At 34.9% G+C, this 15,339-nt stretch overlaps 2 protein-coding genes across 2 annotated transcripts; both read right to left on the bottom strand.

Moving 5' to 3' along the window:
• Positions 1–2,277: 2,277 nt before the first annotated feature.
• On the bottom strand, positions 2,278–9,484 carry tfe3b (transcription factor binding to IGHM enhancer 3b). Its single transcript, XM_059538428.1, is given in 10 exon segments — positions 2,278–3,639; positions 3,879–4,026; positions 4,554–4,629; positions 4,722–4,778; positions 4,880–4,991; positions 5,903–5,998; positions 7,048–7,069; positions 7,071–7,264; positions 8,204–8,439; positions 9,370–9,484. Coding segments are annotated over 10 exon segments (1,488 nt in total). The 5' UTR covers positions 9,470–9,484; the 3' UTR covers positions 2,278–3,192.
• A 352-nt stretch (positions 9,485–9,836) lies between these two features.
• gnl3l (G protein nucleolar 3 like) lies at positions 9,837–14,836 on the bottom strand. Its single transcript, XM_059537962.1, has 15 exons — positions 14,717–14,836; positions 14,577–14,617; positions 14,059–14,166; positions 13,830–13,946; positions 13,384–13,467; positions 13,136–13,271; positions 12,946–13,049; positions 12,690–12,834; positions 12,461–12,548; positions 12,203–12,380; positions 11,968–12,110; positions 11,133–11,269; positions 10,864–11,027; positions 10,579–10,753; positions 9,837–10,050 (listed from the first exon to the last, which is right to left on the bottom strand). The coding sequence occupies exons 1-15, from the start codon at positions 14,826–14,828 to the stop codon at positions 9,983–9,985; spliced, it is 1,800 nt and encodes a 599-aa protein (XP_059393945.1). The 5' UTR covers positions 14,829–14,836; the 3' UTR covers positions 9,837–9,982.
• Positions 14,837–15,339: the final 503 nt, after the last annotated feature.

The raw sequence follows: 15,339 nt of genomic DNA, 5'->3' as shown, positions 1-15,339 counted from the left end.
CTAGGGGGGGTAGTAATTCGGTTTTATATAGAATAACTCGGAAATCGTAGAAAATAAGAACATGAACATGGTGTCCGGTCGCCAACTGGATCAGAATCCAACTTTTGTGAGTATGAGCTTCAAAATTAGTACATCAACTTTTCAAAACACTGGTAAGACTTTTCATACTTTTGATACTTCAGGAAGAGTAACTAATAGTGTGTTTTATTTATTTTACAGAGTCATCTGATGTAAAAGATTTAGAATCTACTAGAACATGTCTAAAGGATAGTGAATTATCACCAACTAATGAACTTTCTGGGAAGAAAAACTTATTTCCTTATTTCCCCTCTTAGCAAATCGAAACCACTAGCATTTGGCAAATATCCTTCACACTAGTACCATTCAACTAACATCCAAATAACTTTATTATTATAATCTCCATAATTTTTTAATAGATGTGCATGCAATTTCAGAATTTTTTTAACACACCTGGCAGTGACATCAGCGATGCACCAAAAGTTGGTTAAATGAGCATGATGTTGGTGTGCTTGCTTGACTGGCCAGCAAACTCACCAGACCTGAACCCCACAGAGAATCAATGGGGTATTGTCAAGCGGAAAATGAATAACTAGAGAGCAAACAATGCAGATGATCTGAAGGCCACTGTTAAAGAAACCTGGGCTTCCATAATCCATACCACCTCAGCAGTGCCACAAACTGATCACCTCCATGCCACGCCAAATTAAGGCAGTAATTAAAGCAAAAGGAGCCCTTACCAAGTATTGAGTACATGTACACTAAATGAACATACTTTCCAGAAGGCCAACGATTCACTAAAAAAAATTTTTCATTGGTCTTATGAAGTATTCTAATTTGTTGAGATCGTAAATTGTTGGGTTTTTGTTAAATGTGAGCAAACATTATCACAGTAAAAAGAACCAAAGACTTAAACTACTTCAGTCTGTCTGCACTGAATTTAATACACGAGTTTCACAATTTGAGTTGAATTACTGAAATGAATTAACTCTCCCATGACATTCTAATTTATTGAGATGCACCTGTAAATACTTTGCTACGTGTACTGCAACCGAGACTTGTCATGTGTACTTACATATTGCTGTATACTGTATGAAAGTCACTGTTTACATAAGATACTACATTGGTTTAACTTGGTCATTTGCACATCAAATCTATCTAGCACATTCAATTAATTTTGAGATGATACTGGAAGTGTATATGCAAATGGAAAAAAGTGAAGAACATGTTTAAAAAATGTTTAAATAATGTCAATGATATTTGATTTTTTCTCATCAGTTTATTTAAGCCAATTAAAGGCCACCAACACACAGGAAAATCCTAATTAAAATACATTTTCTCTCAATTATAAATTGTGCTTTGAAAAAAACTTGTTTACAAAAAAGAACAACACCTTCCCTTTAATTGAGTACAGATGTAATGAAAGTAAAGGCAATGACACACTCCAGCAACAGAACAATAACTGGCAATTTAGTTAATGAGAGGAAATATGTCTTAATGCTTATTTCTACTCTACTGTCAGCAAATGAGACAATACAAAAATATTATTGCTGTGACTTCACATAATTAAATAATTTCAAACGTATGTCCATTTTGTGCCTATGATAGAAAAAAAGGGAAACTGCAATCACATTCACATTAAAGTTTTTAAATATATTTTACAAGTTTGCACTTAGTTTTGAATCAGATAGTTTTATATCATACCTTCATTTGACATGTTTTAAACCTTTCAAGACTCATTTGTAATCTTTTTTCTATATTTACAAACCAAACAAATGACTTTTGTTCCTTTATGTTAAAGGCACAGTTTGATCAGAGAGGACACTTCATTAGGCTTTTACCGACAGTACTCTTAATGTCATATTTCAGAGAACAGACTTCGAAGTTAATTTTCATTCAGCTGTAGCTAACAAATTGCTGATTTTGATTTACTAGTTAAAAAAAGCATTTTAGGCAGAGGTAGCTTGTAACATTTTATACCTGAAAAGCTGTTTGTGTATTATGTTTATGTGGCTTGTTTCCTTATATCATCATAAAATTGGTAACACTTTACGCAAAATTCATTAACACTAGTTAATGCATAATGGTATCATAAATTAACACTGACCAACATTTTTACAAAATAAATCAATCTTAAATGTTTAGTACATTGTTAATATTAGTCCATAATTAAATTTTATCTATACATTTTTTGATTGTATTACTATACATTTTCAAATAACTTAGAATATTGATGTTTTTCATGATACCGGATGTATTAAGTAAAGACCTTATTGTACCTTATTGTAAAGAGTTACTAAAAATCATGTATGATCACCTGCACCTTCAAACATTTGTTTAGCAATGTAACATTGAAGAAGGTCAAACTAACCAACCATAAAAGGAAGTGTTGTAAACGAACAAAATAAAATGTAGACATTTCAAACCAGTTATTAAATATGCAAGTACTTTGGTTAAAAGTAAAGCCAGCAAAGATGTGTTTAAAAAATAAAATTTTCTGATATATGCAGAAATATTGCTTGAACCTTTTCAACATCATAATATGAATAATGCGTTCATGCTATTAAACAGCTCTGAAACATCCCTTTGGTGCGATAAGTGACTACTCACGCCACACTCCAAAATCATATACATGTATATATATGTGCACTTGCATGCTCTGAATTCAGAGCCTAAAAATACATATCTAAAACAATAATAAACATCACATGATTTACCCTTAAAGCAACACAGCTATTGATAGAAAGGCTGAAATGTCCTAAACTTTAGCTACAAAAAGGCTAATTGTTTTAGGTGTGTTTCGAATTTGGGATATACCTTTGGGACTGCCTCCAAAATTGTGTAATACTATAGTTAATTTTCTTACTAACTGATATATAGACATATGACAGCACAGCTCGTGGAGTGTTTCCAGGGATAGTCCACCAAAAAATCTGGCATTTCTGGAGAACACAAAAGAAGATATTTTGAAAAAAAGTTGGTAACCAATCGGCTTTGGCAACCAATGAGTTCATTTCTCAAAATATCTTCTTTCAAGTTCCACAGAAGAAAGAAAGTCATACAGGCTTGGAACAACATGAATTTTCATTTTTGGGTGAAGGATCTCTTTGAAAACATCCCATGGCGTCACACACGAGGAAAAGTACAGGAACATACATTTAGTGGTCAGTTCGGTCACAAGTCGTCCTCCATGGTCATGCTACTCCTGCGGCTGCTGGTCTTTGAGGCTCCAGGGGACATTGGGGAGAAGAGCGGATCTGAAGGCCTGACGATGGGCATCGTGCAGCCGTCATCCATCAGAATGTCACGAAGACCCACGTCAGGGTAAAGATAGGAGGCCGAAGCATCGTCCAGCTCCGCAAAGCTAAACGTATCTAGATTGAGAGGGCCGCTTACTGCTGCAGCAGCTGGAGAGCTGGAGGAAGGTATTGTGAGGAACTGAGAAGTCTGCGTCATGACTCCATCCATGCTGAGCTGGCTCTGAGTCTGGCCTTCCCCAGAGCCAGGCTGTGTGGACTGGTTTCCTTGTAATAGTTGTTGCTGAAGGAAGGAAGAGTCAGCGCTCAGGCCTGGAGACATAGCGGTGGAGAGGCCATGATGACGAGCTTGCATCTCTAATTCCTGTGTGCAACGAACAGCAGGGGGTGTTGGAGTCCATCTTTTTACAGGATTTAAAAGTGTTTAGTTTTCTAGACTATGAGCTGTATTTACATTCACACTTATGTTGATGGCGCGTTCATGCCATCCTGCAGGTTAAATACTGTATAATGAAAAATGAATAAATATTGATCATTTAGTGGATGATGTGTTTTGGGTACAGACAGGAAAGCGAACATCCATTTTGGTGAACATCCATATACCTGTATGCGGAGCAGCAGGGCCTGGTTGGATTGCTCCAGTTTCTTCTGCCTCATCTCAATCTCTTTGGCCCTCTGTTGCTCTTTCTGAAGTTTTCTTATATAATCAACAGAAGCCTTCAAAATGGTTCCTTTGTTCCAGCGCATCTCCCTGCAATTTAAACAAGACAAGATGTAAATAGTATGCAAAAACATGGTGAAATATTATTTATAAAATTCTCTCTCTGTCTCTCTCTCTCTCTCTCTCTCTCTCTCTCTCTCTCTCTCTCTCTCTCTATATATATATATATATATATATATATATATATATATATATATATATATGTGTTAGTTTTAATGTTTTTTTTTTTTAAAGTATAATTGTTGAAAACAGTTGTGCGGTTTAATATTTTTGGTGGAAACAAATCATTTATTTGGAGAGCATATATTTGTATTTTATATATCTTTTGTAACGTTATAAATGCCTTTACTGTCAATTTGGATCATTTTAATGCAACCTTTAAACTTTTTTTTATTTGAAAACAAAATAGCAGTAGTTCAATCACTAAGCGTCTGATCACATACGCCATAAAAAAAAGTGTTCAAAGCAATTCACTGGTAGTCTATGTGTTTTGCAACATTATGTGTGGTCAATCTTAAAAAAAAAAGTCTTCTGAAGATTCAGGGACAGAAACTTACGGATCATTGGATTTGGGTATCATAGCTCCTAATTCCTTTATTCTGTCATTTATGTTGAATCTTCTCCGCCGTTCAACTGCACAATGCAAAACACTTATTGACACCAAGCCATGCAATGACGCAGTATACAAGCAATATTTTACCAAAGCGTGTGTCTTTTGAACTCACTGAGATTGTGATTATCTTTCTTTTGCCTCTCCTTCATCAAGACTCTGGCCTCTGCGTCTGAAAATAAACAGCTGTTATAACTACCACACTACAAATAAGTCAAAGGAAATAGAAGTACAGAAAATGAAATACAGAAGCCGTGCTGAGTAGATCATTACCAGTTAATTCCCTTTTAATATTAGGCAGATCTGCTGGACAAGAATTGCTGACGGTGATGGAGGGGGTCGTCATGCCAGGACTGTTGTAGACATCCAGAAGGTTGCCTGGCAGCTAAGATAATAAAATGGAGGGGAAAATAAATCAAAAACCTTTAAAGCAGGATATGGTGATCACATTAGCCTAAAAAATATTGTTTAAAATCAAATATCACTTTAGTATTAAGCATACTATTGTTTACCTTACAATAAATAAACTCTACAAAAATGTTTGACTGTATTATTACATGGAATTCAATTATTGAATTATTTTCATGATATTTACACACACACAAAAAAAATGTTGCTTTTAATTATGCAATTTCACTGTTATGTAAATGTTCCTTACATTATTTATAATGAAATATTTGTGACCCTGGAGCACAAAACCAGTCTTAAGTCGCTGGGGTATATTTTTAGCAATAGCCAAAAAAACACTGTATGGGTCAAAATGATCGATTTTTCTTTTATTGCCAAAAATTATTACGATATTAAGTAAAGATCATGTTCCTTGAAGATATTTGGTAAATTTCCTACTGTAAATATATAAAAACATAATTTTTGATTATTAACATGTATTGTTAAGAATTCATTTGGACGAGTTCAAAGACGATTTTCTCAGTATTTAAATTTTTTTGCACCCTCAGAATCCAGATTTTCAAAGGGTTGTATCTCGGCCAATTATCATCTGATCCAAATAAACCATACATCAATGGAAAGCATATTTATTCAGTTTCAGATAATGTATAATGGCAGGTGTTAGTAAAGTGTTATGTCGATTGCTGAGCTATATCCCCATTTAGCACTTCCCTCATAAGTGCAATGGTTAGCACTCACTCTCAAGAGGGGTGGAGATATTTACGTTCAGGAAATAATCTCTCCATAGCTTTCCAATTTGTTGGTTTACCACAAAAATAGCTTTATTCAGAACATTGCCGTAATGTTATGGAAGTATTCATCAGTAATGAAGATGATCGCTCAGCTTACTGTGTTTGGGAGTTGCAGGCCAGAATCTATCAGTGACATGATGTCATCATTGAAGCTGGATTCAAGGCTGATGATGTCGTCGATTACATCATCCATCTGAGGGGATGCAATCAAGCTTTAGAATGATTACTGTCATATAAGAGTGCTGTGTATCTAATCACATAATTAAACAAACTGGGTTATAAATATGTATGTATTTGTGGAATCGATGAACTGTATTCTTAAAAAGACAACCGTCAAGTGTGTGTTTTGTGGGAGATCTAAAGAGGAAGTGCTGTATGGTGTGAAAGAGAGGAGCTAATGTAATTAAGCCGCTGGTGTGGTATTTTGCAGTACATTGTGACACAAAGCTAGTTAGATGGCAAGTGGAAGAGGGAAAGGTAAGCATGTTCACAACAAAAATAAGTTTTAATAACATTAGTTAACATGAACTCACTACAAAACACTAATAAACTATTTATTAATCTTAATTTCACCCTTTACTAACACATTATTAAAATCAAAAGTTGTCTCTGTTGATATTTATTTAATGGACCTGAGCTAACTTGAACTAACAATGAACAGTTGTAGTTTTCCATTAACTGAAGATTAATTAATACTGCAACAAATGTATTGTTCATGGTTATTTAATATAATTCGATAGTTAATGTATTAACTAATGTTAAATAATAAGACCTTATTTTAAAGTGTTACTGCTGTTAAGAAGAAAATGAATGTACATTTCAGCAAAAATAAGTTAAGAAAATAAAAAAAAGGAAAAAGTGGGAAAAGTCTCCATTAGTATATTTCTCAGCTGGTGGGCAGATATGTTTTAGGGTCACAGACAGTGTCACAAAATGTAAAATGAACATAATAAAATCTAACTATGCAACATATAAGTGCACATTGTAGAATAGTAAAATAGTTAAATAGGCTTTAAGGGAATAACTTTAAGGCAGGAAAAAATATAGAAACTCTCTGGTCATTTTTGAGTGAGATGCTAACCGTCTAATCAGATTCAATGATCGATGCTAAGCTAAGCTAAAAGTGCTACTGCCGGAAAACACAACTGTTTAACTCTAGGGGAGTTGGAAAATGAGCCTATTTTCAACTTCTATATTTGAATGAGATGATCAATACACAGTTTATATTTAGATGTGCTTTACCTCTTCTTTGTTGGAGCCCAGGTGCCATTGGACTGTTGGGAGCACTGCTTGCAGAAGGGCACCTCTCCGGAGCAGAATTTGATTGTGGAACGGGAGATACACAGAGAGTTTGTGTGGCAACTTTATTTCCTAGCGTAGTTGACAAGTACTGCTTCACTTGCTGCCTCTGGGCCTGCTGGATGTGGTATTTAGTTGGGTTTTCAAGATGAGTTTGCACCTACAGCAAAGTAAAAACAGTGGATCAATGGTCACGAAAAGACGTCAGTGGCATTTCGTGCCCTACACATTGTCCATGCAGAAGCTATAAGGAAGGAAATTGTCACTTTTAATTAAAAAGGGAACATACAATTGTGTAAAGTCTACATTGGATAAATGTTACATGAAACTAAAACTTTAGTGAAGCTGACTACACCGAAGGCTCCCATTGCAACTGCCTGTAAGATTTAAAAACATTACTTATTATTAAACTATTTATTAATCTATATATTTTTTAATATTATAGAATCATTTATTTTTTATCCTTTAAACAGGTAAGTCACTTAATAACAAGTTCTTATTTTTAACAACAGCCTGGCATATAATATAGTATATTATAATTTAATTTATTAAAGATAATATTATTAAGATTAATATTATTTTAATTTATAATAGAATAGAATATTCAGAAACATTTTTAAGAAAAATTTTAAAGCATTTTTAACAACTCTTATAACGATTTATAATTTTTTCTTAAGTAGCATCTGTAAAGTCCACGTTTTTAGCAATGATTTTCTTTAAAACAATTTTAAATATTTTTATTTAGCTATAATTTTTTTTAATTTCCATTTTGGTTTTAGTTATTTTAGTACTTCAACTTAAAAAAATAATTACAAACATTTTTTTTTCCATAATCTAAAATTACTCTATCTTAAATTTCAGGTTTTTCATCTAATATTTATATTTTATTTTATTTGATGGAAGTAAAAAAAAAAAACGTTTTTATTAACAATAACAAAATCTGCCAATTTAGATATTTACATTTAACTTCTACAGAGTAAATTTTTAAATTTTATTTTCATTTTAGCAGTGTTTTGAGTCTAGCTCTAAACTTTCAGCTGATTGTGTCACGGCAAGAAACATTTTTTTAAAGTAGAAACATAAGAAGGACCAAACCCACCTTCAGAACCTCCACCGGTACTTGAGCTGGAGGAGGGCGGGAAGCCATGGCTGGCACCGTGACTGAGATGGCGGGAGTAGACTCAGTAGGACGGAGCTGAGCGGCAGACGCCTGCTGCTGCGCCTCTCTTCTCTCCTGCTCCTGCGCCTGCTCCCGCATCAGCTGTTGCCGTAGCAACACCCGGGATGACATGGCTACGCTGGTTCCACAGGTCAAGTATGAGCAGAATGAACACGCTGCAACAGTGAAAGCATTAAGACCGTTGGCAATAGTACAAGTAGTAGTATAAAAGAAAACAATGGAAATCTGAAGGTTCTCCTTTTGGACAATGAAGGGTTAAGAACAAGTGAAATTTAACTGAGCTGAGTCATACCACTCAGATAGTTGCATTCAAAGAGAAATGTTATACTCTACCAAAGCATGATCAGCAAACAGATTCGCCTCTCAGACTTCATTTGAATATAGGTTACACACACACAAATCACAAGTACTGCAAACTTATATTGCAACATTTTTAAAAACTATCCAACAAGCGAGATATTTTAAAATATACAAGATAAAACATATGTCTGACCATAATACTCATTACAATTTAAGATCTCGACCCGTAATAAGTTATATGACTGAAATCTGCAGCTCTCCTTTATGGGGAAGTACACAATTTACCATTTGACAGCTAACCAAACTACTATTGTTCAGGATTTATCTTTAAAACTAACATGTTCTTTTAAATGCCAACAAATAATCAGGTATAAACACTTATCTGGATGCATTTCTGTAGTTATAAATACACAAAACACCTCACGGTTGTGCAGTTACCTTAGATATCTAAGTAACAGGGCAGTTATGTAATAGTTCGCTACATTGTCGGGGTAATATAAAGTTGAGTAAATTCCTTAACGTACAACAAGTTAACGCGTGTGGTAGTTATTTACAACATAAAGCAAATGTAACTGCATATGATGATCTCTATAGCGCACTTAACAAGCCCGGAAAAGATGTTTTAGACCGCATCCAGCTGTTAGCTCTAGGCTAACTAGCTAGCTAGTTGACAACCCGTATTCAACTTCGTTAACTTTCATTTACGCAGAATTATTCTGACATTAGCACAATTTATACATACGTGTCAGCTAAACAAGAGGGCAAAATAAAGTTGGACGAGTTACCTGGTTGTGTTAGCAGAAGTAAAGAGAGTTTTCTAGAAGGATCGCCATTACTCGCACGCGCGGGGATTTCCTTGTTTTGGATGTGACAGTCCCATCCCATGTCTCCTCAACACACCTTTTACTCTTTTCCCATTTCACATGTAAAGTTTTTATTATTGTAAACTAAAACTATTAAAAAGTTAATTAATTTAAAAAAATCTGAAATAAAAGAAAATATAAATATTACATGAGAAGCTTTAAAGTTGTATTAGAACCATTGCATTGGTAACTGAAATAAAATTACTAAAACTCCATAGGCAACACATAAATAAATAAATATTCATAACAGTTGAAAAGTTAAAATCTAAATTATTCAACAGATTTAAAAAAAATGGTTGAAAGATGGTATTAGTTTCTCTGGACAGTAAAATAAAACTTGCAGGTGATTTATTAATAGAAAGAAGGTCAATAAATAGCCACAGACACAGTTAAGTCATTCTTCTCAGTCAGAGAAAGATTATTTATTTGCATATTTTAAATTGTAAATAATTTAAATATACAAGCATGTTAGAATCTCCAACCACATGTAAAAAGTAGAATGAACTCCCCTGAGCATGCTGGTTTAATAATCAAATCAGCTGTCAGAGAAGGAGAAATTCAACGCTGACGTAAGAGAATCTGAAAGTTTGGTGCCCAGTTTATCTATGAAAGAAAGGACAATATTTGTTAGAATACACCATTTTAAAAACAGCTGTGTTTGACTTGAACAATAAAAGGTTCAAAACTTATTTCCATGATAATCACACATAGAATGGATTTCTTCAAAGAAAATGGGAGATACAGCCAACTTGAATCATGTGTGATAACCAATCACATTACAGCTTTGATGACAGTGAATTAGTTGTGCAAGTCTATCACTGTTTCTGATACCACAGAAATGAATGACAAATGCTAAAACTCAACCCTACTTGAAGCAAAACTGACTTTGGCTTTTGTTTTTTTTTGGTGTAAACTCTAAAAACAGATAAATCCAAAATGTTTAACAGCAAGCATGTTGAAGATTAGCCAACAGGCTGTTAATTCATTAAATAAGCTGTTTTACCACAAATTCAGTTATTCAGTGTAGCGCAGCCCCTCCTTCATTTAGATTGTGCTTTCTTTCTTTTTGGTTAACCCTGGAGGCTTGCCTTAAAGCGGATTTAAAGGCAGGAAAAACAAAGTGGGTCTTACCAGCTCTCTTTTGCTGCTTCTTTCTCTTTTTGTTGGCAGCCAGGAGAGCCTGACCTTGCAGGAGTGGGTCAACATCCAGGATGTCTTTTAGGTCCACTGGCTTTGGGCTTTCTGCTTTAATTGCACTAATGCCTTTTGACTTGGGATTTTTGAGCTCAACTGTCATTGGTCCAAACTTAATGGAAGAATTATAATTGAAATTCAAAAATTAGATTTGAGTCTTTAAACGCAACGTAAGAAATCACCTAACCTTTGCACACTGAATGGCTAATAACCGCATAATACCTCTGGGTCCTCATCTGCATCCATTGATTCAATAGTTTCTGGAGGTTTGAGGTCCTCTGATGGGTCGTCCATTTGCTGTTCTGCTAACTCTACTCCTTGACCTCCTTGTGTCAATCCCGATGTAGTCATACAGAAACCCATCTGTACATCAGATGTGCCACATTCTAAATTGGAAAAAGTAAAAAAAAAAAAGGCAAAAGTGCATTTAGGTAATGTGTGTTTATAAAATGTGTGATCTGTCATATCACTGCAAGTATACACAGGTTTACCAGCAAGTGCCTCCAGATTGCCCTTCTCCAGTTCATCCCAGTCAAACGCTTTACCCATTTCAGCTACAATCTCAGCACTGACATGAGTGGGCAGCGTGTGTGTTTCAGGAGGATGTGTGAAGTAGCTAATACGACCCCTGCAAAACAGAGAATGAAATTCAGAATTAACGTTACAGTTGTCAACGGTTTTAACCAACCAGCATCATCTGTACAAGTTAAATTAAAATTTCATTTGACATATAACCAAATTTAAAACTGGACCTTTTCTGCTTTACAAACACTTGTATTTTCTTAAAGAAATTAAATTATAGTTTAATGTGCGTTTTAAAATGCTTCATAACATTAAGGTTGAACCACTGATGTCACGTGGACTATTTTAAGGATGTCCTCACTACATTTCTGGGTCATGAACATGTCAGTTGTGTTGCGGTCTAGACGGGGTCAGAAAGCTCTCGGATTTCATCAAAAATATCTTTATTTGTGTTCTGAAAATGAATGAGGGTCTTATGGATGTGGAACAACATGAGAATGAGTAATTAATGACAATTTTCATTTTTGGGTGAACAATCCCTTTAAAGAGATACTGTTTCCAATCTGTATGCCTTTCTGCTGCGAAACACAAAAGATGATATTTTGAAAAAAAAAAACTATTTGTATGCATGGAAATAGGTGAAAAACTCTTCAAAATTGCTTTCTTTTTAACTTTACAGAAGAAAGTTTGGAATTGGAACAAGAAAATGTGGTTTGGAACAACATGAAAGATTTTTTTTTGTGTGAAGTATCGCTTTTAAAGATCAACCAGTGACTGACATAAGTCACGGGACTTTAACCTCACCCTGTCCAATCCATAAGAACACTTTTGGCAGCTTTGTCAGTGTCAGGCAGTCCTCCTTTCCTCAGCTTGCCTTGACGACGGGCCAGTAAGGCCAGGAACTCATGAGCCGTCTGGAAGTCTGCGATTCCATAATGATCCATAATCTATGCAAGAAAGATTACAAACAACTGATCTCAACATTGTTTAATACTGTGATTGTCCATGTAATAAAAGTTCCCGAAAAATTAGTTGCTACCTGCGTTTTATTGCAGCGCCTCAATATGGCTTCAACAGGTGGAACTGGGTCCACCAGCTGTTCAATCTTGACACAGTTTCGAAGGATCATAGCAGCATCACTGGTTGAGGTTGCCATGACAATACCAGGGCAATCTAAAAGTTTGATGTGTTTGTCTAAATGGACTTCCTGTAAACACCTGAAAAACAGAGTGATTTTAGGTTAAGAGTGCAGAAGATTTGAAATGTATGGAAATATTAACAAAACGAATTAACGTACTTAGTAACTCCAGGTGTAGCTCCAACATTACATGCACGGGAACGCTTCAAGCTGTTAATTAAACTGCTTTTCCCCACATTCGGAAAACCTGAAACATTAAAAGCGAGGAAATGTGATTAAAAAAAAGATGGGTTTCTGTTGCTAACTTGCTTATTATGGAATTAGCAATGTAATTATTTAAAAAAAAAACTTTGTAGCAGTCATATCTCAACTTTTGTGTGAAACTTACCAACCACTCCTACAGTTATGGCAGTTTTTATATCTTGGTTCCGGCAGTAGTTTCCCAATAGTTTCATTAAACAATCTGCACCAACACATGCACTGGTCTCGAGCAGCTCTTGAGTAGCTTGGGTCACAGGCACACGACTGCGTTTCTGTAAACATCAAACAGAAAAAAAGTACTGTAACTTTGTGATTTTCTCAAACAGAAAACAGTAAAAAAAATTAAAATAAAGTAATAAAGCTAAACAATTACTGCAACTCACCAAATTTTTGTTCTGCTGCTGAGTGGACGATTTGAAAGCCACAGTAGGAAACTCATTGCGAAGATATTTAATCCATTTTTCCACAATTTCTTTGGAAACCAAATCTGCAAGTGAATATTGTAGTTATTTTATGTATTTCTGTCTGCTGCTGATTGAAGTCATGCATACTAAAAACCAAGTATCTCCTTACCAATTTTATTTAGAACAAGGACAATTTTCTTGTTGGTTCCACTTTGGACGACAGCCTGTTCAACCTGTGGACAGCGGCAGCCTAAGGGGTCTCTGGCATCCAGAACCTCTAAAATAACATCTGCTGCCTCTATTACCTGGTATACATATAAAAAAAAAAGCAAACTGTTATTAAGAATTGGTCATTAGATGTTCATGTTCAAGGAAATATAATGGGTTACCGAAACAGGTCAGAACAGAAAACAGCACCTTTTTAAATTCTCTGCAGTACGCTTTTCTTGAGTTCTCGGTCTCAAAGTTGACATGCTTTTCCAAATCTTGCATTTGAACTTCCTGCATCATTGAAACAAAAATAAAGGGTTATTAAGATAAAGCTCCAGCTCTTTAAGTTTGCAATTACAAAATAACAACTCACAAGTATGCTACAGCAATTGCACAAAATAGTGACATGGCTAAACTATAAAACGTAATTTGCAAACATTTTAGGCTGTCCTTCTATATATCAGTCTATGAAGAAACACCACTTTGGCAAATTCTGAACTTGAGAAAAGATGACATTTCATAAAACAAAAACGAATCTTATTGACTCCACATATTTGAAATGTACTGCATTTTAAAACACAATAAATGTATTCTGTTCTACTCTAGAGAAAATCTAATCCATTGTCACATCTAATAAAATGTCAGACACCAACCCTCTGTTCAAACTCTTTTTGCCGCAACTGGATGTCTTTCTGAAAACTGTCCAGACTTCTCCTTTTCATCATTTCCTTTTCTCTTGACAACCTCTGCCTCTCCTGTTGCTCCTCCAACTAGAAAACAGCAGACAAAAATTGCATGTCAGCAATTATTTTATATAAAGCTCTTTAATACAAGCATATGTCCTTCAGATTTGGTTCTAGTACAGTACATATCCGTCCTCACCCTCTGTTTTCTGAGTTCAGCTTGTCTCTGACTGTGATCTTTAAAGCTGCGCACATTAGGTACTCCAGGATCCTTCTTTCCTCCATGAGACTGCTGTCCATCCTTGGACTTTAGAGAAGAGAAACAGATGAGTCAACAACAGGCAATGCATGTCAGAAGGTAAGACACTTAATTTATGTTTCACATTATCGTAAATCCAAAGAGTGGCAAATCTTGGCAAAGAACGGCGCTTTGAAGCTGCTTAAATATAAAATTTGGTTTGTTTAACGTTACCTTTATCAAACCACATAATTTCCACACTTATCCCAGTTATTTCATGGTTTTGGTTATTAAAAATAAGAAGCCCGTGATAATAATGAAGTAGGAGTGTCCAAACATTTGACTGGTAGTGTTTCTTGTTCTGGTACATTTAGAAATACAGTATGCAAGCATGTCATATTCACTTTTTTAATTTAACTAAACGCAGTTTTGATTTGACAGTAATTTAGTTGGCTATAAACTACGTAACATAACGTTACCTTTTTGCCGCAAAAACCCAGACGTTTCGCTCGCTTTTGTTCTGTAACATGATAAAAGATATTCAATTAGAATGGCCACTATGTTAGCAAAACTGTCAATGCTCTACGTATAAATAAGACAGAGAGATACATGTACTCACTGGCTTTAGACATAACTCCACGTGCGTGAGCAATTGTGCTATGTGCTTGTGTGAAGTCGCGAGGCTGCAACGAGCGCCAGTAATTTTCAAAATAAAAGTCTAAATGGACCATCGCTTTCCTGTGGCTTAAAACCCATTGGAAAATTGTACAGTGGCACAGTGCTGCCTCATACTTACTAAAACGTGAATTCAGTACGACTTTATTCTTACAACGTGGCATGATGTCCCCCAAAAACCCACTCTGAAATCCACTCATAATTGATGAAAAAAAAATTGTACTGAAAAAAAATTTATATATATGAATCAGTATCTAAATCTCAAAGTCCTGAACTCAGGTAAGTAACAACTTTTTTTTTTTTTTTTTTTTCACACAAATAAACTAATTTACCACAAATTCTTAAGACATGGGACAAAACAAGTCCAGCAATTGTAACTGTTTTTAGGTTTATTTTTTGGCTATTTTCCAATGTAAATGTTATGGGAGATTAATAATAGAATGCATATTTAACACAATTAGCCCCTTCAATTTAATTTTATCATTATTATATCAAATCTATGACACTTATTGTCTTCTCACTACATCTAAAACAGTGTGTCCACAGAGAAGGGTTCAATCATTTATA

Source organism: Carassius carassius, chromosome 44, assembly GCF_963082965.1.
Source record: "Carassius carassius chromosome 44, fCarCar2.1, whole genome shotgun sequence".
NCBI lineage: Eukaryota > Metazoa > Chordata > Actinopteri > Cypriniformes > Cyprinidae > Carassius > Carassius carassius.
This window is presented reverse-complemented; position numbering and strand designations above follow the sequence as displayed.